This window comes from Stylophora pistillata, chromosome 11, assembly GCF_964205215.1.
Source record: "Stylophora pistillata chromosome 11, jaStyPist1.2, whole genome shotgun sequence".
Lineage (NCBI taxonomy): Eukaryota > Metazoa > Cnidaria > Anthozoa > Scleractinia > Pocilloporidae > Stylophora > Stylophora pistillata.
Genome location: NC_142529.1, coordinates 738,490 through 761,009, shown reverse-complemented (window position 1 = coordinate 761,009; position 22,520 = coordinate 738,490). Strand labels below are relative to the sequence as shown.

Here is a 22,520-nt window from a genome sequence, read left to right as displayed (position 1 = left end):
ACAGCTGGTTGTGCTACATTTTGAGTTTGCTAAGTTGAAGTCTGGTATGTTTAAGGCTGCTAGTCAGTAAACCCAGTAAACCAGTGTAAATCAAATGTAAGTTGTCAAACCAGGTGGTATACCATAATTGAAAAATCTGAGAAATGGACCACCATCCATTAAACATATGGCTTTCACTTAAAGGTTTTAATGTATCTGCTGCCTTTGGTGAAGGTACACTTTCCAACAAAAGTGAACAAGAGACACTTGACAAGCCTCAACAGAGGTGACTACTGACAAAGATTAATCACAACAATCACACCTGAATGGCTTTTACTTTGTATTTTATTTTCATTTTTTCCTGTGAAGCTTTGTACAAGATTAGACAAGGTACTCTGATATTCAAAACTATAACATAACTGAATCTTTCCAAATTACAGAAAAAATTGTTTACCTATAACCCAGCAGTTCAAGTTAAGTATTCTTGAATTTTAACTTCATTATGTCAATAACTTCAGGTGATTTCCTCAGATCTTTCCATTGTCACAGTTCACACATCTAGTACTAGTAGTCAAAGGCAGTCTCTTAAAAAAAAGTGCTAGTACTACTGAGCAGAAACCCCTTACATAATTCATCAGTTACAGTCATGATAACGTCAATGGAAAACTGAATTTGTCTCCAAATATCGTGACTTAGAGAACCTGTTACTCACTGATAAGTTTAGAATCTTGACATGCTTTCTGTAGAAGCCTCCTCCTAGCTGATAATTTGAATGACTAAATCCATTTCTTTTATTAACCCTTTCATTTCCAAGATTTCCATATGCCAAACTGTGTGCATCAAGTTCACATACTTTCAGTAGTTGAATCAACCAATATTCCTATGCAGATGTTTTTCTTTCTTCTAGTCACAATTCTGCTAACTAATGCATTGGTATGGTAGGGAGAATTTAAATATTGGTCACCCTGGGAGTGAAAGGGTTAAGTTCAGTGATGATCAAGTGAACCTCACATCAATTTCACTTGTGTATTCCTTGTCAACTTGATCTTTTCACTCAATTTTGTAATGAACTTAGGAAATCAGTTCTCGCAGCTCTGGTAGTCACTCAATAACTTCAAACTCTGCTTCATCTGCAAGCCAAACTGGATAGGATTGTTTTTCTTAGTACCACATATTTCACTTCTGTGACTTGATACCCACTGTGACTGAATCTGGGTCAGTCAACTGCATGTTTCATCGTGTGTCCATTGAAGTTTTATTCACTTATGAGTCAGTTATTTTCATTGCTTATCACAAATCAACATGAAAGCATTCTCTCTCAAAATGTTCATGAGGTTCTCGAGGTCCATTTGTGTCCCATCTGAGTGCACATAGATGAGTATATATTGTACTAAACCGTGGCCTACTTGGAGGCAATATATCCCAACATTCCTTCATTAAAACAAAAATTCTGGCAGGGCAGTCGGCAGGACATGGTAACAACACATGTTCTCTAATATGGTCCATGACCTCTTCATCTGAGCAGCCTTCATGAGGCCTGGAACCAAATGAAAATATCTCCCAGAGTACCACCCCGAAGGACCATATATCTGTCTCTACAGTGAACCTGTAATTAAGTACCCCTTCTGGGGCCATCCAACGTAGGGGCATAGGAGGCCTGTTAGGAACACGATAATAGTCACTGGAAAAAGGGTTGCGTGATAAAGCCACATCTGTAATTTTGACAGTCATACGAGGCCCCACCATACAGTTACGAGCAGCTAAATCTCCATGGATGTAATTATGTTGTGATATGTAATTCATTCCAGCAGCAATTTGAATTGCAATCTGCAGTTGATCGTGATAATTCAGAGGTTCAGGTTCTTCATCATCATCCACAGCACCGTCTAGAGGCGAGTTCTCCACCAGGTAGTCATATAATGTGCCATACTCTACACACTCGTACAATATACATGTGGGTGGTCCATTGTAACACATCCCCACAATGCTGATAACATTCGGATGACTAAATTTTGACCAAGTCTCTGCTTGACGCAAGAAGGTTTCCCGGTTACTTGCAGATGAGCTGTTTCGGAGGACCTTTGCAAAGATAGCTCTTGTCGTCTGAATGCCTTCCAATTTCTCCAAAACTTCACCTTTATACAGCTTGCCAAATTCTCCTTCCCCCACATCTTTTAGGAATCTAACTGTCTCTCTGCGCATCTCTTTGATCTAAAACCATAAAAGGACAAAAGAAACAAGTTTATTATTCGATAACTAATAGCAAACTCTTGACTTTGAACACCTAAGAGACTTTTTTTGAAGTACGTTTAATGACTCAGCATCTTGTTTCAAAACCTTTTGAGTCGTTGAACAAGGACACTTGACTTGCTGTGACAGTCATTTGCCACATCAAAAATTGTTATCCCCTCATCACAGTTTACAATGAACATACCTTTGGATATGACGATTTGCCCACAACAGGTACAAGTGGAGTGGCAGCTGTCTGTGCCGCTTGATAGATGATCTGCTTATGATATCGCCAGCAAATGAAGATCACCACTGAAGAGAATATGATGGCAAACAATAGACATGGAATAACAGTGTACAAGATGCTTACAATCTGTATTGACGGAGAAGCAGTGGACATCTCGTCTGAAAGAACAAGTTAATTCATTGTGAGCACTGAAAGTTCAGCTATTTAAAGTCACAGTAACTTACACTATTTAAACCACCTTTAACCCACAAGTATCCATACTCTTTATAATCTTCTCTATAAATTTTGTTTATTACTAACAAGGAGAATTTGTTCAGTGATTGAAGGCTCTTGGATTGGTGATCATTTCCTTTTATTCTCATGATCTTAATAAAGGATTCAGGAGTATTACTGTGATGAGGATTTAGATGCTGATCAACATTACTTCAGGTTTTAAGGATTAGAAGGCATTCAACCTGCTAAACTATAATAGGCATTCTCCTGCAGAGTACACCACAAGAAATCCCATTATTTCACGAGCTATTCCCACCTTTTGGCTGCAAGGTATTGGTACTCTGGATGGAAAGAGGGACACTAAACGAGGGTTTATCTAAGGAAGTAACAATGTAACATATTGATCGGTATAAATCTCCTTGCATTCTATCAGAAATGCTGCCATCTAATTGCCTGTGCTACTCACTATTACGATGAATATATGAAGTACATATATTTTGAACTGCGGTTATAGATACGTATGATGCACGATCCTCGCAGTAGAGAGCACTATTTATGCAATAGCGAAAACCAGACCTGAAAAAAATCAGGCCTGTACGGGATTCGAACCACTGACCTCTGCGATACTAGTGCAGCGCTCTACCAATTGAGCTAACAAGCCAACTGGGAGCAGGCCGTTAAGTTGATTCATAGTAAACCCGTGATGATAAATCAGATACGATGAATATATGAAGTTCATATATTTTGAACTGCGGTTATAGATACGTATGATGCACGATCCTTGTAGTAGAGAGCGCTATTTAAGCAATAGCGAAAATCAGACCTGAAAAAAATCAGGCCTGTATGGGATTCGAACCACTGACCTGACCTATTGCATAAATAGCACTCTCTACTGCGAGGATCGTGCATCATACGTCACTATCTATTATGTGATAGATTAGTACTGTGCAGTAAGTATTGTGAGTGGCCTAACAATGTTTTCCTTTGTCCCACACCCGTGACATTGGCACATCTCCAATCTGTTCATCAGGAGTTCACCAAACTGTTAACAAGACCATGCCCCCACTACCAACATGTAAATTCTTACTATGATGGCTATACTCAAAATTATTATGTAGAAGTTGTTATCTTGATCCAATACCAAGTTCCTGTTACTTATTGACAGGGAAATATGTTGCAGCTAGAGGAGAATATCAACAGTCAGATCTTGCGAGTTGCAGGATTAATTTTAATTAATATCCATTTAAATTATAAAAAAATTAAAAGCTTACCACAGCTTGGAATAGCACAGTAATCAAACTGAGTATCAGCATCAGTAGTAAAACACCAAGGTTTCTCCCTTTTCCCACCAGGATTTCGACAAAAGTTGTGTCCTCCTTCAAGCTCTGGGTATTCTTTTGGTGAAAGAAGGTGATGATGAGGTTTTGTAACATTCCAGTGCTGACAGTTAAGGCCTTTTTCTGTAACACTAACATTTGCACGGAAATCTTCTCCTTTGTCCTTATAGCATGCATTCATGGGTGAAGCTGAAAGCGAGGCCAAACAAACATTTTCATTTAGTAAAACACAACTCTCCTATGGTATCATAGCTTTCTAATGTTGAGCTAATTACAGTTATATCTTCTTAAATGGCTCATTTACAGTGTAAATCAGTCTCTTGTTGCATCTTATGGAATGGCACTAAAGAAAAGCGCTGATCCCACCAATTGAGCAAACTTATTAGAGTAAGAAAAACAATAAATACAACAGAAAAGCATCATTGTTGTTGTTGTTTGTTTTTTTTTTTAAGGGCACATTAACCCTGAACTCATTACACCCTGACATCAGTAACCATATTCTCCATACTGCTTTCTATAGATTTCCTTTGGTGCTAACGGAGAGAATTCATTCAACACTAAAAGCTTTTTAGAGTAGTGATCATTTTCTTTATTTTCAAGATATTAATGACAAGTTAGCTCAGTTGGTTAGAGCACCGGACTGTTGTGCAAGAGGCTGAGGGTTCGAGCCCCAGCCGGACCAACACTCAAGGTCTTAAAATAACCAAGGAGAATGTGTGACCTGTCTACAACATCAAGAAATGGATAGACATTCTCATCTTCTCGGATAAGGATGAATAAACTGTAGGTCCTGTCTCCTGCATCTATTTAGAAGTTAATTTGGTTGGGAAGGGGATGTTAAAGAACCCACTCACAAGATTACTGTGATGTGGTCTGGCCTGGTTACTGGGGATTGGCGGGGAGGGGGCATCTTCAAATAAGTTTCCTTCAATTGATTGTAAACTGCTGATGCAGTCTGCCCAAATTCCCCCAAAAAGTGTTGTGATGCACATTTGATCATATCCAAATGTTAATTGGTGCAATATAAATATTAAATAATTATTATTATTATTATTATTATTATTATTGTTATTAGATGCTGGTCTCTCAAGGTTGAAGGGGTTAACAATATTAACCTTTAAGTACTGATGTTTCCAAGGTGAATAAAAAAGCAGTCCACAGGTGACTGCACAAAGAAAATGAAAAAAATTTCTAAGTTAACATGTACATCATTAAGCTTGATTCATTATATTTCACCCATGTACTTCTTTTATGTGAATATACATACTGAGATTTTAACCACAAAATCTCATGTAGCAATGAGTTTGTGCAACACTAGCACAACAATTTGATAAAGCTGTAGTACCTGTTTGACAATTTATCATAACATGTATGCTTTTCTAGGTACTTTTCAGCTATAATTATCATGATTTGTTGTTCAGTGTAATAGTAGGAAGAGAAGGAAAGAAATAAGAATCACTGTCACTAACCATTCTTTAATACAACTGGCTTTGGATTTCTCTGAGCTTTGCCTTTCAAGTTGGATATACAGTTCTTTCCCTGCTTTGAATCTCTACGAGGCAATATTGAACATTCTGGAAGAAGCACTCCCTGAAGTGATGCTTGTTTAGCCATATAGTACTCACTTTTACAGATATCAGTGCGTAGAGATTCACATGTTTTATAGCAAATGTGACGAGGAGTAGGAACTGAGGAGGTCTTATCACAGCTAGGGAGATTATAATGGCACAGTAAAGGTTTTACAAATGGCCGACACTGCTTGCTGATCTTTTTATGACCCTGTATTTTGTGGTAGGCATTTGTGATTTTTTTCTCAATGTTTTCTTGTTTTTCATAACTTCTTACAAAGATGGACCATCCTTTCAATAGTTTTTCACAAAATGTGCCATTGTAGATGACACAGGAACCATTTTCTGGAACAGCAGGAGGTGTTTGTATTTCCCTGAGGGTAAAACAACAAATTTGTTAGAAAAATAAAAATAAAATGTAAAGAGAAATTTGGGCTTTAGAATTTTACATAAGGTTCACAATCTTATCATCTAAGCTACTAACAAACTCATAACTCTGAATTCTCTCTCTCCTGGAATTGTTTAAGCCCGGCTACTCTAACAATTAATTAAAGTGTGACTTCTCCATATAATATCCAAGCATGACCTACAGGCAGTAAGAATACTCAAATTCACAGGTACGTAATTATTATCCTGATCTTACATTAAATTCTTGAAACTAGTTGACAAGAATATGTTTAGCTGGTAGAGTGGATAATTGACAATCATATCTTGGGAGTCAAAAGATTAAAGGAAATTCTTGTCACAAAGAGTACGGTTATCAGTTTCAAAAACTTGATCCCAGATCTTGGAACATTCACTCACAAATCACCAAATGTTGGATTTTCATGTTCCTCCTCCAGTCCAGTGTGTCCAGCATTAGCTTGCTGTGAGTGTTCTGTAAATGTGGCTGAAGGAGAAACTTAAACTTAGATTATGTGGAATTCATACAGAGCAACTTAGAGAAGTTACCTACGTTGTATCATATCACATCATTGCAAAAAAGAAAACTTAATGATCACCAATGGCCTATAACTGGTTAAACAACCTCTTGACCCATCTGTTGAGGTTCTATTTTGTATTAGTATATTTCAGAGCTGAGCAAAGAGTTTCCAGCAATCTGATTGGTCGAGTGGTTCCTTATATGACACTATATAAACCACTCCACACGGTTTATATAAAACATTAAAATAATATGTTGCTAAAATGTTATGATTTTAGAAATTTCTCTGTTGTTCAGCTCTGAAATTATACTAAAACAATTATTCGCCTCAGGTTTGGTGAATATTGTCGAATAATCCCCGAGACTTTGTCTCAGGGATTATTTGACAATATCCACCTCTCCTTCCGTGAATAATTGTTAATTATTTGTGGAAATAGCCTCTCATTCCACCATTCGCAGGCACTAGCAGAAAAACTCCTCCCAAAATGTATGGACCTGCGTCAAGTGACAAATATTGATTCTGAACCTGCAAGTGTAGACCACGTCTTAGAATAACCACTCCTCTCTTCAGTGATCAACAAATGTTAGATATATAAATGTGGTAATTGAATTTTCATCACTATATAGATCTTGAGTAAGAATATTATTACTTGGTTAGGAATGTAATACCTTGAGTAGTGGAAGTCAGTGGGGAAGTAGGTGAAGGTGTGTTTTCTAAAAGGGAAAGATAAAATTCAGTTAAATTCACAACTTCACAGAAACACTGTAGAGGAACAGTTACTATGTAAAGTATTAAAGAAACAAATGAATAAAGGCTGATAGTTTCTAAAGACACTGTTTGGGGCTGTGTCGGTGGGGGTAAAGAAATAATTTGGATACATCAACAAAGTTGAAATGGTAAATTGGCCACCGTAATGATTACAAAAGCTGACGTTTCGAGTGTTAGCCCTTCCCTTCGACGAAGGGCTAACGCTCGAAACATCAGCTTTTTTAATCATTACAGTGGCCAATTTACCATTTCAACTTTGTTGATATATCCAAATTATTAAAGAAACAGCCACGTAAGCGAACTTAATTATCTCCTTGGGATACCATGAAATTCTTAACATGCTGTATCGGTTAAGAGAGATAACAATGACCCATAAATTTCTTCAGCCACTCACCTAAGGTTGGTTTGTGTGGAGTTGACTTTGGGTTCTTACTATTCACCATGAGATATGCTTTTATCTGTGCTGTGCCAATTGAGTTATTTGCCACACAGATGTACCAACCAGCATCACTTAACTCTACCTTACGAATCTTTAGCCTAGAGCTTCCGCCTCTGTAATCAGCAATAAATAGATTTTATTAATAGATAAAGGTTGAAGTCTAACTTACCAACATCACACTTTTACTTACAAATAATACTAATGGATTAGAAAAAAACTATGAGAAAAACACTGACTTACATTAAGTAAATTCAACCAGAAAATGACTTCATTACCTGACATTTTTTTCAGGCAAAAGTGTTGTAACCAACCATATTACAAGGAAGAACATTTACAGATAGAAACTAAAACTCAATTGTTATATGTAACCATAACATGAATTCATTAAATCAGTTTCTAGCCTGTGATACTTCCTTCATCCTGTGGATGAGTGTAATGAAGTTGGTGATAATAAGTGAAAGAGAGAACAATTTGTCATATGTACCTTTCAGAGAAGGAATATGAACCGCTTTTGTTGCTTATTGCTTCACCATTTCTGTACCATGTAACAACTGGTCTGGGAGTGCCACGTACATAACATTTCAACTGCACCCTTTTTCCTTCAACTACAGTCCTATTCTGCAGGGGCTTGTCAAACACTGGAGCTGATGAAAAAATAAAAGAGTGAATGTAAAAGTGCTCCACTTGGTTATAAACCTGACACACAAGTTATGCCAACCAAGAAGTAATCGACATGATATCTCTCCATACAGTTACCAAATCTTGGGAAATTTAGGGTTCAAGATCCTTTCAAGAATATGTATGCCCCATCAATTTTGCACTTAACTTGATAATAATTTACAAACAAATAATAACAGTGGTGCATCAAGTACCAAGTATGATTTGCAGAAGCTTTCAATTTTGTTTTAAGTATTAAAGACTATTCAGTTTGTGTAGGAGCCTTTAATTTAACCCTTTCTACCCAAACATCACTATATAAAATTATATTCTATACACTGCTCTCTGTAATTTTTCTATGGTATTGATGGGGAGAATTCATTAACAATCGACTCAGAGCTTCTTTAGTCAAAATCTAAAACAGGGCCATCCCTCATTTCCCCCTCCATCATTTGTTTACCTCTGGGGTTACAGAGTAGCTGGTATTTGTATGGCATTGCTCTATTGACATTGTCCAGGTACATTCCAAAGAAGATCACAATAAAAGTTTATGGCCATATGTGCCTCCCTTAAAGAGGTTTCTTTAACCCCATGCATTTCTCCCGAAATTCCATTTTTGCTTTACACACTGTTTTAGGGCTCTTTTTAAAATGTTAAATCCCTAGGAATCACTAGTAAACCTCTCCCTAATGGTATTCAGATATTTCCAAGAACCAGAAAATAGATTTAGGAACTAAATGTAACTAGAGAATTTAATCTCAATCTCTCCATAGTTGTAGGTCAAATCATTTTTCATGAATTCCTTCCTACACCTCACCTTTACAGTGTGAGCATGATCTTGTGTCATTTGGCATGTGCGAGCTGCAAAAAACAGATGTTTTTTTAAAAAATGTATATATTCATTATGAAATATCATAATAACTTCCAATCATCTTGCAATAAGTATGTTGACAAAGTCACTTTTTGACTTACTTTCCTGTACAGTTTTGATGTCATTATCTTGACCACACAAAGACTTCACAAAGGTTCATCGCATTAATGATGACCATGAGTTAACATACTGAAAAAGTTTGCTGAGATACATATTTAGGAGTTGAATTTTGTGTCCATCTAAAGAGTGCACGCTATTCATGATAAAGAGATTTAATCTAACGGGGCTGAATTCTGTGAATAATCCTGTAAGACAAACTCAAAGCAATTCTTAATGGTGCTTAGAAGTTCCAAATGGCGCTCCCCGCTGATCACTGAATTAATTGATGTCATGATGTCACGGAATTTTCAGTCTAAGCTCTGTTGTGTCTCAAATTAGCAGCTAAAAGACGATGTGCTCCAGTTGACTAAGGAACTTGCGCAAATCCACGTCGATTAATAGATTTTGTTGTACTTGGCAATAAAGCGAGTTCAAACGTCGGTATTTATTTAACCCCATCCTAATTTGAAATATGTTTTTGTCAAGGCACGCTACAAAAACGCAAGTTTTTTGTACAGGAAGACTATCAGATAAAAAGTTGTCCATTTATATAGTTCTTTGAATAATTTGAGAACCTTAAATCATGGAGTCTTTGAAATGGTCCGGACTAAACATATAAACAAGTCAATGGAGCGAGCAACCATCACATGCAAATTTCCAGTCCGGATAGACTTATACGTTAATTTTTCCATTGTTCTCCACATTTACACTTTAAAGTAGAACAATGGAGTCCTCCGAGCGGCACATTCTAAAACAAACTGTTCGAGGCTTTAGGCTGAATCGAACAATACTGAGCACTAACCAAAGCTCTGAGTTTAATCACACACAATTTCTTCTAAATTTGATTCAGGTGGAATAACAATTTCTACCACTGTTCTGACCTTCTAATTTATTGAGGTCAAAACAAAATGGAAAAATATATATTAGCCGGATTATCCACTGCCAATTAGAAGAGAATAAAACGAAAAGGGAATCCATCAACGAAAACAATGCGAAATGAACAACTTCGAAAACAACACAAGCGGTATCCAGTCTCAATGCAGTTTCTTTCGCTGTTGTTTGAGTCTCTCCATCGGGCTCCATTACTGAAGTTATCTAAGATTTCAAACAGACCGTCTGAACTTTCTCAATCATAGCATAAGCCCACCTGGCCCCGAGCGAATTCTAAGACACGATTAGGTTTCAAAGCATCGCCGCTAGTTCTCTGCACGAGCGAAAGAAATGCGATAGGAACGCGACCAAAGGAATGGAAATTTGTAAAAATTTCAATTAACGAAGACGTATCAATGGAACAAAACATTCAGTGTGATAACCACCAGCGTGAAAACCTGTTACAAAAACGTGCTCTGAATAGTTTCTCTCAGCAAACTCACTAGACACAAAGCGAAATTTGCATGGTGCATTCACCAGAGTCGCATACCACGTCATATCTAATTATTTTTTACATTAAACAAGCAAACAGAGAACTAATATAAAAGCAAAACAACGGCCTGCACTTCTTAAAGCTTACCTCGGAGAATCAAGCGATCGCTTGTGTTGGAATCCCGAGAGAAACTTTCCTACAAAGCATGAAAGAGGAAGACGATATTGGTGACATGAAGAATGATCGCCAGAACAGATGTGCTTTCCGCTCGCGTAGAAGAACTGATCTTGAATCTTGAAGTGATAAACAGAGGACTAAGAATAATTTTGACTGTACTATTCTATAAATCCTTCCATCTAAATACTAACTGGATGCCAAAAAGCGACTTTATAAACCAGCAATGCAGTTCTTTCAGAATAGGTGCTGAAATATTCAGTCTGCTGTAATTGCATTGTAAATTGACGAAGGAAGAAAATCAAACAAACACGATTCTAGCGCGTACAGTACATCCACGGCCAATTTCGACTTACCAGAAAAAATCCAGAGACAAAATCCCCAAAACAGACATTTAGACGCTGGAAATCGCATCTCGTTCTCGCTTCAAGGCATAGCCATTATATGCACAACTCTCCCAACGCTACAACCCGCCTAAAGATCCACCGAAATTTGCTAAAACAAAGGAGCGCATGTGAACTGTGGCCAAGCGAGAATGGATTATTATGGGATTAGCGCTAGCACTAAAAACATGATTCTACTGACTGACACAAAGGTCAAATTCACTCTGTCACTTTCATGTCATTGGCTGCTTTGTCAAACAAGGAGACAAAGCCAAAAATTTCCGTTCATTTACATTGAAATATTTTGGCTATTTAGTCCATTAGCACTGCCAGCCCATCTTGCTTTGCCAAACTTCCTTAGCTTTATCTCCTGAGTCAACAACGAGCATAAAGGCGGTCGCCTCAGCCGGGAGACATCGGATAGGTTGGCATAGCAACTAGCTGAAACTGTCAACGCTGTCAAAGTTTGCGACGAAACACTCACAAATTGTCGGAAAATTCTCTGACAAGTATCAAATGTTACAGCTTTGTCCCCTGAAATTTTAAATTTATACGAATGAGACCGGATGAAAACTGGTCTGTTTGAAAGGTTATATAAGTAGTTTTGATGGTAAAGGAACTAAAAGCGAAAATTAGGATTTTGAGTGACGTTAAGCTCAGACGGTGTTATTGAAAAACAAGACGGGCAAACTTGGAAAAAACAAACTTTGACGGAATATTTTTTAATTAGCGTTTTAAAATATTCCTTTTCGGCGAGTGGAAGTGGGGTTGAAACGCCCCTTGGCGGAGTAACCGAATACGATTCGTTGATAATCAGCTTATGTTTATCTTTTAAAAGTCTCCAAGTTGGCGTAAAGTGCATTTTGCTTTGTCTACAGATGCACTTTAGCGTAACATTTTTGCAAACATAAAGCGTATACTAAAAAGCTCATTATTGTGTATTACAAGAGACACGATAGAAAGTGTGCCCTCGGGCCTCAGGGCGCTTTTAAGTTTCCGATCACTCATTCGTCTGGCGTTTTAAAACCTTGTCACCTACTCCTTTGTCCTTCACATTTGATTTCCAATTTACATTAGGCGCCGGTGAGTCTGCGAGTGATGTTTTTTTTCATATCGCAACACACTATTCTAAAATTTTGGAACCAACAGCTTCGATGTTCCGAAGTTACCTATTTACTGAGCCTTAAGGTCACATCCGGCTGGGACAAATGAGGAAAAAAGTTCTCCGTTTCTCTTTAATCTAATTAGGTTTAAGTCCTAACATTTACCAGATTTAATAAATATGGAGGGATCCTGGTTAAAAATTCAGTATGTTTAAATTGATTGGCCGGTTGACCCAGCAGATATTCGCTGACCGCATGTCAATCTATATAAAGTTAATATTCCCAACGAATAAATACCCAGTCACTCCTCACCAGACCATTGAGTATCAACCTGCAATCAAATGGGTTTTTCGTTAATTTTCTGTTTGAAATCAATATATAACGCTTAGGCACAAGTGTTCTTGGTTTTCATAAACTAAATATTGAAAAAATTTTGAATCGCAACTCAGTTTTTTTAAACGCTTCGTGTGAACTAATTTACTCATGTAGACACATGGAAGAATGTTTGAAGCCGTAAGTTTTGAAGAATTTTCCTGTTAATCGTCTTTTCCTTTATGTTTTATTTCTGACTTTGTTCTCTATTCGCTCCGACGAAGGGCTAACGCTCGAAACGTCAGCTTTTGTAATCGTTACGGTGGCCAATTTACCATTTCAACTTTGTTGATATATCCAAATTATTTTGTTCTGTGAACATGGATTCAAAAATGTCACTTTACTTGTTTTCCGAGGCAGTTTTTCATTTTTCAGGCCGACAGCTAAGAACCGTTCTTGTTCTTTGACAGAACAAGTTGCAATTCCCTCCCCCCCCTCCCCCCCCGCGCATAATAACTCAGAAGATTTGTTTCCTCGATGCTATGTTCTTCATTTTCTACCAATGCCATTTTCTTGACTTTATCAAATATTTATCTACCTGACAACTATTCTTTACGGCATTTATCTGGGCACGATATTTTGGTCAGGATGATTTGTCATGCATGCCGTAAATTTGTCAGTGACGAATAAATGGAACGTGCCGTATTATTAACTGATGAAGAAGGTACGTTTGAGTAGTTTCAGAAAGTAGTTTTAGAAAAAAGTTTTTTGTCTAGATTGTAAATTCTTCACTGATCAAAGGCCACGAGCTCAGAGAACATGAAACTCGTGTAGGATCAGCCTTTACAGCAAAACTGCGATTGGCACCTATTTTTCCAGGTATCAAAGGGCTGCAATGAAAATTTCGAATGGCATCTACAAAGTTGATTGGAATCAAGGAGAGGAAAAAGAAGAACTAGATATCTCGCTTGCCATGTTTTAAGAAAAACCTCAAAGCAGAATGAGCTTTTTTTTTTTAACTTGTTAATGTTCACTCTTCTACGAGGTTCCTTAGATGTAGCTCCTAATTTAGTAACTTTAAAATTAAAGGTCCATTTCCGGCCCTTTAGCTTCACGCTAATTTTATGATCTAAAGAAGACTTGGGGACCCTGATCGCAAGTTTACGTCGCCGCGTTCGACGCAATGATAGTTACGAAAAGGAGCCACTCTTTTTTCTAAACTACGCAAATGAAATGCAAGTTGAGAAGGCGGTTTCCCTGTAATCCCCCCCTGTTTCCATTAGATTCCGTTTGCAGCTGCGCTCCTAGAACTTACCAAGAAACAACCAGCTACGTTGTGGCTGTAACCTGCGCACGGGCATTCTGCTTATCGACCTCTTCGGCTTTGTATGTATCTTGACTTTCTATAAGAATTTGCAACGTTTGTTATCGAATGTCAGAAGCGATCGTACGTAGCTGGTTCGCTCAGACTAAGTTAAGACAACTACTCAAAAGTTATTGTAGAACTGATTTAGATGTTAGGTTAGTCTTCAGTACGTTCAACTTGAACTCAACATGTTCAGTGTGAAAGATTCAGTACCGCTCGGTCTACGTTCGCGTGTCGTTTATAAATTTTCGTGTGCTGGCTATAATGCCAGTTTGGTGAGACCACTCGCCACATTTGTACACGAATTCGTGAGCATTTTCACCTTACTAAAAAGAGCAAACAACATTCCATCTACCAATAAAGGCAGACTAGACGGGAAGAAATACAACGAGTAAAGGCCGTTCTGCGAGATAACAATTATCCAATGCCTTTTATACGGAACGGTGAGAGCATATGGTGAGAGAGTGTTATTTAAACAACCCGTCCAGACCAACTTCAATGGCTTTGTAGTGCTGCCGTATGTACAGGGTGTTTCCGAGACAATAAGTCGCATTTTGAAACAACAAAAGGTCAAAGTAGCCTACAAACCACAACAAACAATCAACAGCCTTTTTCCACGCCCCAAGGAGCTAGACGAACCTGACCGCCAGAAGTCAGGCATGGTGTACAAAATCAATTGCACACAGTGTAATTTTAAGTACTATGGCCAAACAGAAAGATCATTAAAGACCAGAACTGCGGAGCACAAAAAGGCAGTTGCAGGGTTTGACTTAAACTCCAAAGTCGCAAGCCATGTCCACCTTTTCGACCATAACATGGATTTCATAAACGTCAGGGTCGTTGGTTTCGAAACTAATTACCACGAGAGACTTTTCCTTGAAGCCTGGCACTCTACTTTGGATCCGAATGCGGCGAACGATCACATCATACTTCTTCCAGAAGCCTATAAAGACCTCGCGCGAGCATCAAATACATAGTTACGCGCGCAAGCTTCGCGTCACGTTTTTAACTTTAAAAAGCGTAATTATGTTGTTCCTTGGTCTTTTATTTTATTATTATTATTATTATTATTATTATTATTATTTTATTTATTTATTTTTTGATATAGTCAAGCGCGCGCTATTTACATTTTTCGCGTTTTTAACATTTAAATGTAACGTAAGCCCTGACACGTAAGTTGTAACTTACCTTAATATAAATTCAAATGTACAACCGTTAAATGCTCATTTGCAACTGAAGATGACATGAGAATGTCGAAACATATCTTTTAAATTTAAACTCAAAGTTATTGTTTCTTTTTTGAGAGTTATTGTCACTCTGCTCTGCTGTCTTTACGTCCTTTTCGTAACAAATAGCGTATGATAACGATCTTCGTTTTTCATATCACTGATGAAGGCTTAAGCATTAGCCGAAACGTCTGTTTCAAAAATATAAATAACAACAGTCAGAGGCAACCAATTCCTATAAAACTCAAGTAACTATGTGAGTCTGTAGGTTTGTAATACAAACTAGTGCATAAACCGTTGCCTTCAACTGAAACTTTGATGTCTAAAAAGGATAAATAATTGTCGGAAATTTCCCAGGTATCATTTAGAGCCGGGTGAAAGGAATTAACTGCGGTTATGAATTGAGTTAGCTCTTTTCTGGTAAAGGAGGTAGCACCGATACAGTCGTCAATGTAGCGATCGTAGAGTTCAGGTTTGGGGCCGTTGTATCGGCTGAAAAATTGGTGTTCGACAAAACCTCAGCTACAAAGACTGGCATAGCTGGGTCCACAAAACCTACAGAAAGATTGGCAGAGCTTCCTTCTCAGAGAAACGCCTCTTGGCAAACTGTTTTCTTCAGTTTTTTATATATATATATAAGCTGCAAGATAACCACTTTCTCTACAAATCAGAATGTAGAATTCGCAATACAAGTGTAATTGTTAAACAGCAGTCTTCCAAGACCTTCAATTTAAATTGTGTTGTTCCTCAGGGGAGCTGTTTAAGACCTCTCCTTTTTTTTTTTTTAATTTCTATTCTATGCATCAAGGCTGTTTGAGGTTGTCAAGAGGCACCTTCCATAAGTTCATGGGTATGCTGATGATACTCAGTTGTATGTGTCGTTTCGTCCAGATTCGTTTGCTGCTCAAGATCAAGCGACTAAGGCTATTGAGAACTGCATAGCTGATGTTAGGGCTTGGTTAGTCTCACACAGGTCGATGTTTAATGACTCAAAGACAGAATTTGTAGTCATCGGTTCGTCGCAGCAGTTATCTAAGGTTACCATTCCTTCAATTAAAAGTGGGTGACTGTGACATTCAACCCCTTAAACATGTTAGAAACCTTAGCGCATGGTTTGATAACCATATGTCTATGAATACTCATATAGGAAAGGTGTGTAGCAAGGCATTTTGGGGGCTTTATAATATTAGGCAAATTAGGAAATATTTGTCTGCAGAATCATGCGTTTGTTACATCACATTTAGATTATTGCGATGCTCATTTGTACATGCTTCCGCGATATCAAAATGATCGACTTCAAAAAGTTCTTAATGCGGCGGCTCGGGTTACATGCTTAATTCCTAAGTCTGCTGATATTACTCCGGTACTTAGGGAACTTCACTGGTTGCCGGTGAAATTTAGAGTAGAATTTAAGATTGCGCTTTTAGTTTTTAAAACGTTGAATGGCCTGGCACCAAAATATTTATCTGAACTACTTGTTGTAAAGCATAGAACTAGATACAGCCTGCGGTCTGATTCTGAATCATTGCTGCTAATCCCTGAGGAAAACATTTGGCGATCGAGCCTTTTTCCATGCTGGACCAACAGTATGGAATGCCTTGCCATCTAGTCTTAGAAACTGTGGGAACATTGACTCTTTTACAGTACAGTTGAAGACTTATCTTTTTAAGAAAGCTTTTAATTTGTAATTTTATATTCTTATTACTAGTATTATTAATGCCATCTAGCCTTAGATACTATATGAACTTTGACTTTTTTAAAGTACAGTTGAAGACTTATCTTTCTTCTTAAGAACGCTTTTCAGTAATATTGTAGAGCCCTTTAGTATATTTTAATAGTTAAAGCGTTATATCAAATGTAATAAATTATTATAATTGGGAACTCTAGTGAAACATTCCTAGTTTTCACGGTACCGTACATCACACTGTACTGAGATGTTGTTAAGGTATTGAACTGTTAGGTTCATTACTGCTGGGCCTGTAGAACTACCTCCGGAAACAGTTCCGAACGACTCAAAAGAGCTTCAAACTAGTCTGCGTGCCAGTGCATGTCAGCTTCGAATCCAAGGGAGGGGGGCTGGTACGGTAATCCAGTGCATGTCAGCTTCGAATCTAAGGGAGGGGGGCTGGTACGGTAATCCAATACATGTCAACTTCGAATCCAAGGGAGGGGGGCTGGTACGGTAATCCAGTGCATGTCAACTTCGAATCCAAGGGAGGGGGGCTGGTACGGTAATCCAGTGCATGTCAACTTCGAATCCAAGGGAGGGGAGCTGGTACGGTAATCCAGTGCATGTATGCAGGGTGTGTATAGTGTCAGGTTAAAAGGGTGATTTACGGAACCACGAGGAGGGTTTAATGGAAACTTGAATTGTTTATTGCAATTGCATCGAGTCGATTCCTTTGAGAATTTCACCCCTCTACTTTTCCACAACAATTTTGCATGAGCACGCGCAGATTTGACTCTTGCGTCCCAATTTTCTCATCCTAAGTTTTGAACAAACTGGCCGTGTTTTAATAGCTTTATTTATAATATGTATGAAAACAGATTTACATCCTACCTGACATGTACATTGCTATACAAAGTTACTGAGGTTTTATTAACCCTATAAACCCTAAGAGTGACCAAATTCTAATTTCTCCTTACAATAATATTGCTGAATCATTCATTATGATTACGAGAATATTGGAAATGATCCCCAACCTGAGAGGCTTTGAAACAAATTCTCCATGTCAGTACGAAAAGAAATGTATAGTCTCGTGGATACTGATTTATAGAGAATATGAATACTATTGTTAGGGCGTAAGGGGTTAGTTACAGAGTTAGCAAGATCATCGACAGTTATTTCATTCTTCGTCAAAATTTTTACACTGCTGGTTTCTCTTGTTCTGGCGCGACTCTTTGGACCAACGTGACTCATTGGACCAGCCAAAGAACCACTCGTCCAAGTCACATGAGAAACGATCACAGTGCCCACCTAGCCATCACACCTGTTGTGATCACGAAGGTTCACACCAATTGTCGTATGGGAAGAACTAGCATATTTAAGGGCTAAATTAATTTTGTTATTAGAAATACACTTCTATTTTTCATTACCACATGCTGAACGATCAACAAGAAACGGATAACGAGCATTAGTTACTGAAAATTCTGAACAGGTAAACTTTTCTTGGAATTAAATACAACAAAAATATGATACAGTACTATTAATACTTCAAAAATGTTGGTAACTTATTAAAATACTTAAGTGATCTTGCATCCATGTTTGTAAATCATGGTTTCGCTATACATTTATCCTGTTTCGTTGGTCTAAAAAATTTTAACATAATTCATAATCAAGGAGGTAACAACTCATCAAGCTACAAAATCAATTAATTTATAGGCCAAATGAGTCATGAATCGAACTATAATAATATCCACTAAGTCGATATTAATAAAAACACGCATTTACGTACCACCTTGCACCTGATTGTCGTTTTTCAGTTGTCTTAACGTACAGCATAAGAATTGTGTATTTTGCTGTCCGTACTGAGTAACAGATCAAATCTGATTCCAAACAAACCGAGGAAAAACAACGACAACAACAGCGAATTTTGAAATTCATTCATCGTTGCGGTGAACCCTATTTTTGTGAAAAAAGATGTCTAGAGATTCATGGAACTCATTTGACTTATAAAACATCAGAACGAACAAACCACATATCTAAATTTGTAACGGTTATAAGTCTTTTATTTATGTACAAGGTCTCCAGCTCAACACATTTCCAAATAAGGTAACCTTTGTCTATTTTGGTTCTTAGTCTTAAGTTAAAATAAAATTTCCTCAGTCTGGGGAGGACATGAGTTTATAATAGCATAAATAATATAACTTGGAAAATAAGCGCAAAAAATGGCTTTTTCCCCTGAGATGAAGTTATTCACAAACTTGGGATGTCTTCTTCGCGAAGCATTAGTTGGGTCGTCACGCAATCTATTCAGGAAAGTGAGAAGTGCGTGATAACTGAAATAACGGTATCTACAAAATAAGACTTAGTCAAGAGAACCTACAGTACAATAATGTCCTTGATTCTAAATTAATACCATGTAAACCGAACGTTTCAAGTCAATAATTCTCTCCTCACCGAAGGATATAAAATTACGTTGGAGAGCAAACTGCTCTACTTTCATCAGTTAAAGTAACTGTTTGGTACATTTGCGTTTTATGCGGTCTATGTTTCGACTTACTTGCGGCGGAAAAAAGGGATTCATAAGATTCTTTCACCCTCTTTTTGATCCAGTGCTCCGGGATCTGAATGCCAACATTCTACCACCGATTTGTTGGACGGCAGGTAGCTAGTTGATAAGTGTCTTGTCTTCGCTATAATTACGGAGGATTGAGCGCGTTTTGTGACTAACGGCTTTCTGCGATCGAATCACCAGCCCATTCTCGAAGACGGGAACAAATCTCGGAAAAGGGGGATCTATCCGACGGGTTTTCGTCCCAACACTCTCGCATCAGACCGAACATGCGGGCAGGGCAATGGTCCGGGCAAGACAGTAATTGCAGATTCCGTATTCGCTCAATAGCTTCCTGATTAGTGAACCCGGTGTACGGCTGGCATCCAAAGGTATACATTTCCCACAGTAAAACCCCATACGACCAAACGTCCGTCATATCATTAAACTTCAACGTATTGAGCGCTTCCGGTGCCATCCACCGTACCGGAAGTAAAGCGCTACTGTGCACCCAGGAGTAATCCGAGGGGTATTTGTGGCTTCCGATTCCAAGGTTTGATATTTTTATTATGTTGTCTGCAGTGACGTAACAGTTTCTGGCAGCAAGATCTCGGTGAACGAAATGATTCTCAACAAGGAAGTCCATACCAGAAGCAATTTGCAACGAAAAGTCCAATAACAGATCGTATTCAGAGATATCAGATGGTATCAACCCTGATAACTTGGATGCGTTGTCCACTAAGAATCGATATAGATCCATGTCACCAAAATACTCGAACATCATGAAGTGCGGATCTTCGCCTTTAGACAATCCGAACATACAAAGAATGTTAATGTCCTGTAGATTGGCCAGGGTGTTCGTGTCCTTCTTAAAGTTGTCTACAGCAGCTTCAGGTACGTCGGCTTTGAGACGTTTGATGGCGATTTCCACACCGGTATCGTCCGAGTCATCTTTTAAAAGCACTCCTCTGCACACCTTGGCAAAAACGCCCTCCCCCAGACCCTCAAGAAAATTCACTTTGCCACTCTGTAACATTTGATCTTGCTAAAATATAAAATCAAAATATGGTTCACCTCAGTTTTAACGCCAATTTCAAACACTAAGAAAACATTCAGCGAAAGGAAGTTGCTGTCATTCTATACATGAAAGGTATTTTTTGGGGGGTATGCACAAGTTTCAACCCTTCAGCCTCCAAAAGTAGTCAACATGAAACTTCTTAAAGTTTAAAAAACACTCTCGGACAAACAGGTGAGGAAAATAGATGAATGTATTAACTGGAGGGTGTAATCTTGATGTAACACAAAATTCTCTTGACTGATTGATAAGGAAAATGAGAAAAATCGGGGAGAGAGAATTGTTGATCAGGTCAACGGCGATGAACGCAAAGTAAACGAAAAACATGTTCAGAACCGCGAAAAACGTTCAAAATGCGTTAATTGTTGACTAACCTGATGGAAGACGCATGACTTGATCTCACTGATGCTTTGCTTCAGATCAAAACTCTGTTGCTGCATTGTACTCTGGGTACTCTGTTGCTGCATTGTACTCTGGGTACTCTTAGAGATGGACCCAGAGGAGGCGTGGTCACTCTCTGCAAGAGCACTCTTACGCTGCTGTACTTTAAGATACACAAAGATTGACAGGAATGCCACGATCAAAACGGCCATTATGGCGGAAATGACGTAATTGGTACGAGCGTCCGAACCAGCACCTTTATGGGGTTGTTTAGGGACTGTTTTCACTGCAGCATCTGAATAGAACACGATCATACTCAGCAACGCGTAAAAAATTCATAAAAATAATATCTTCATTATTATGGATCAAGGTCAGTATCCGAGCAACTGCGCACTTACCCCTCCCCTAACCCTAGAACTGATAGCAAGTAAGGGTTAATGTTAGAATAGGGGAGGGGTAGGCGCGGAGTTTCTCAGATACTGACATCCTAATCATTTTCATTCTGACTATCGTACCGCCTGCTACAACTCAAAACTTGTCCAGAGACTGTCAAGTGAAGGCCCTAAAGGAGGTAATGACTTACTCAACGAAGAGCACTGTTTAATGTCACAATATTCCACTTCGTATTTCGGTCCAACATGACACCATGGTTGTGCTTTACGTCCTTCAGGGTTGCGGCAGAAGTTGTGACCTGGGGGGTCCATAGAACGCCACACGCGGCAGGGGCGCCCAGACTTCGTGACGTTCCTTGTACCCGAGTATGTTTCACCAGTACCATTATAGCAAGAGTCACCTGAAACATCAACAATCACTTCCTTTAAAATATGATCCAAAAAGAAAGCAGATGAATTATGTACCAATGTACCAACGAGAATCAGTATCAATTGTAAACTTTCTTATAAAAGAACACATGTTTTATTCACGCAGTCGCTTCTACAGAAATATTTTGTGACGGAGAGAGATGTGTTGTAGTAAAACAGAGATTGAATCACGCTTAGGGAATCAAAACGCACAAACTGAGCAGTGCCCAGCGGTGTCACTGCAACGTGTTACCAACCTTGAATATAAGGAGGAGGAATGGTTGGAGAGGTCTGAGACAAACCTAAACCAAACAAAAAGGAAGCAATGCGTCAAAATTATAAAGGAATAATTGAAGACAGACGTTGAACGAAATGTGGGGTAACTACTTTTGCATTTATGTTTACAATTCCAACTCAGTGTAAAGCACCTCGATACGAAGTAAACCAATATTGTCCTCAACTCATTGTCCTCTTAACACTTCCAATAGGTGAAAAAAAACACAACTTGCCGCCAAGAACGTAGCATAGCTAACACTTTTCTTTTATGTTTACATTTCTACTTGTAAAGCGTCTCGAGACGAAGTAAACCATTATTGTCCTTAACTCAGTTTCCTCTCAACAATAGTCCTTTTAACAGTTGTGGGCTTGGTGGCCAAGCCTTTGAACAGGAGTGAGGCTATGGGTGACCTTGTTATGATAGAGATGTTGCTGCTTTTCAAATGCAAATTTCTTTGTTCTCATGCTAACTGGACACAGGTCTCTATCACAACAGGGTCACCCTTAGCCTCACTCC

At 38.4% G+C, this 22,520-nt stretch overlaps 2 protein-coding genes across 4 annotated transcripts in view; both read right to left on the bottom strand.

Annotated features, from left to right (window-relative positions):
• Positions 1 to 306: 306 nt before the first annotated feature.
• Positions 307 to 11,406, bottom strand: LOC111323861 (inactive tyrosine-protein kinase transmembrane receptor ROR1). 2 transcript variants are annotated; one of them, XM_022927304.2, is made up of 12 exons: positions 11,224 to 11,406; positions 10,841 to 10,889; positions 9,178 to 9,221; positions 8,188 to 8,347; positions 7,659 to 7,816; positions 7,165 to 7,209; positions 6,378 to 6,462; positions 5,475 to 5,947; positions 3,940 to 4,194; positions 2,985 to 3,044; positions 2,414 to 2,613; positions 307 to 2,190 (listed from the first exon to the last, which is right to left on the bottom strand). In XM_022927304.2, exons 1-12 carry the CDS (start codon positions 11,279 to 11,281, stop codon positions 1,270 to 1,272), a joined length of 2,508 nt encoding a protein of 835 aa, XP_022783039.1. In that variant the 5' UTR covers positions 11,282 to 11,406; the 3' UTR covers positions 307 to 1,269. The 2 variants fall into 2 exon arrangements, with proteins under 2 accessions (XP_022783039.1, XP_022783040.1); XM_022927305.2 differs by lacking the exon at positions 2,985 to 3,044 and having other exon boundaries at positions 11,224 to 11,405.
• A 6,358-nt stretch (positions 11,407 to 17,764) lies between these two features.
• LOC111323862 (tyrosine-protein kinase transmembrane receptor Ror) overlaps positions 17,765 to 22,520 on the bottom strand; it is a 29,430-nt gene continuing 24,674 nt past the window's right edge. For both annotated transcript variants that reach the window (XM_088737984.1, XM_088737983.1), the window contains exons 10-13: positions 21,985 to 22,029; positions 21,511 to 21,720; positions 20,921 to 21,222; positions 17,765 to 20,516 (exon numbers count right to left, since the gene is read on the bottom strand). In XM_088737984.1, coding sequence (XP_088594110.1) covers positions 19,647 to 20,516; positions 20,921 to 21,222; positions 21,511 to 21,720; positions 21,985 to 22,029 — 1,427 coding nt within the window. In that variant the 3' untranslated portion in view covers positions 17,765 to 19,646. The remainder of the gene's footprint in view (positions 20,517 to 20,920; positions 21,223 to 21,510; positions 21,721 to 21,984; positions 22,030 to 22,520) is intronic.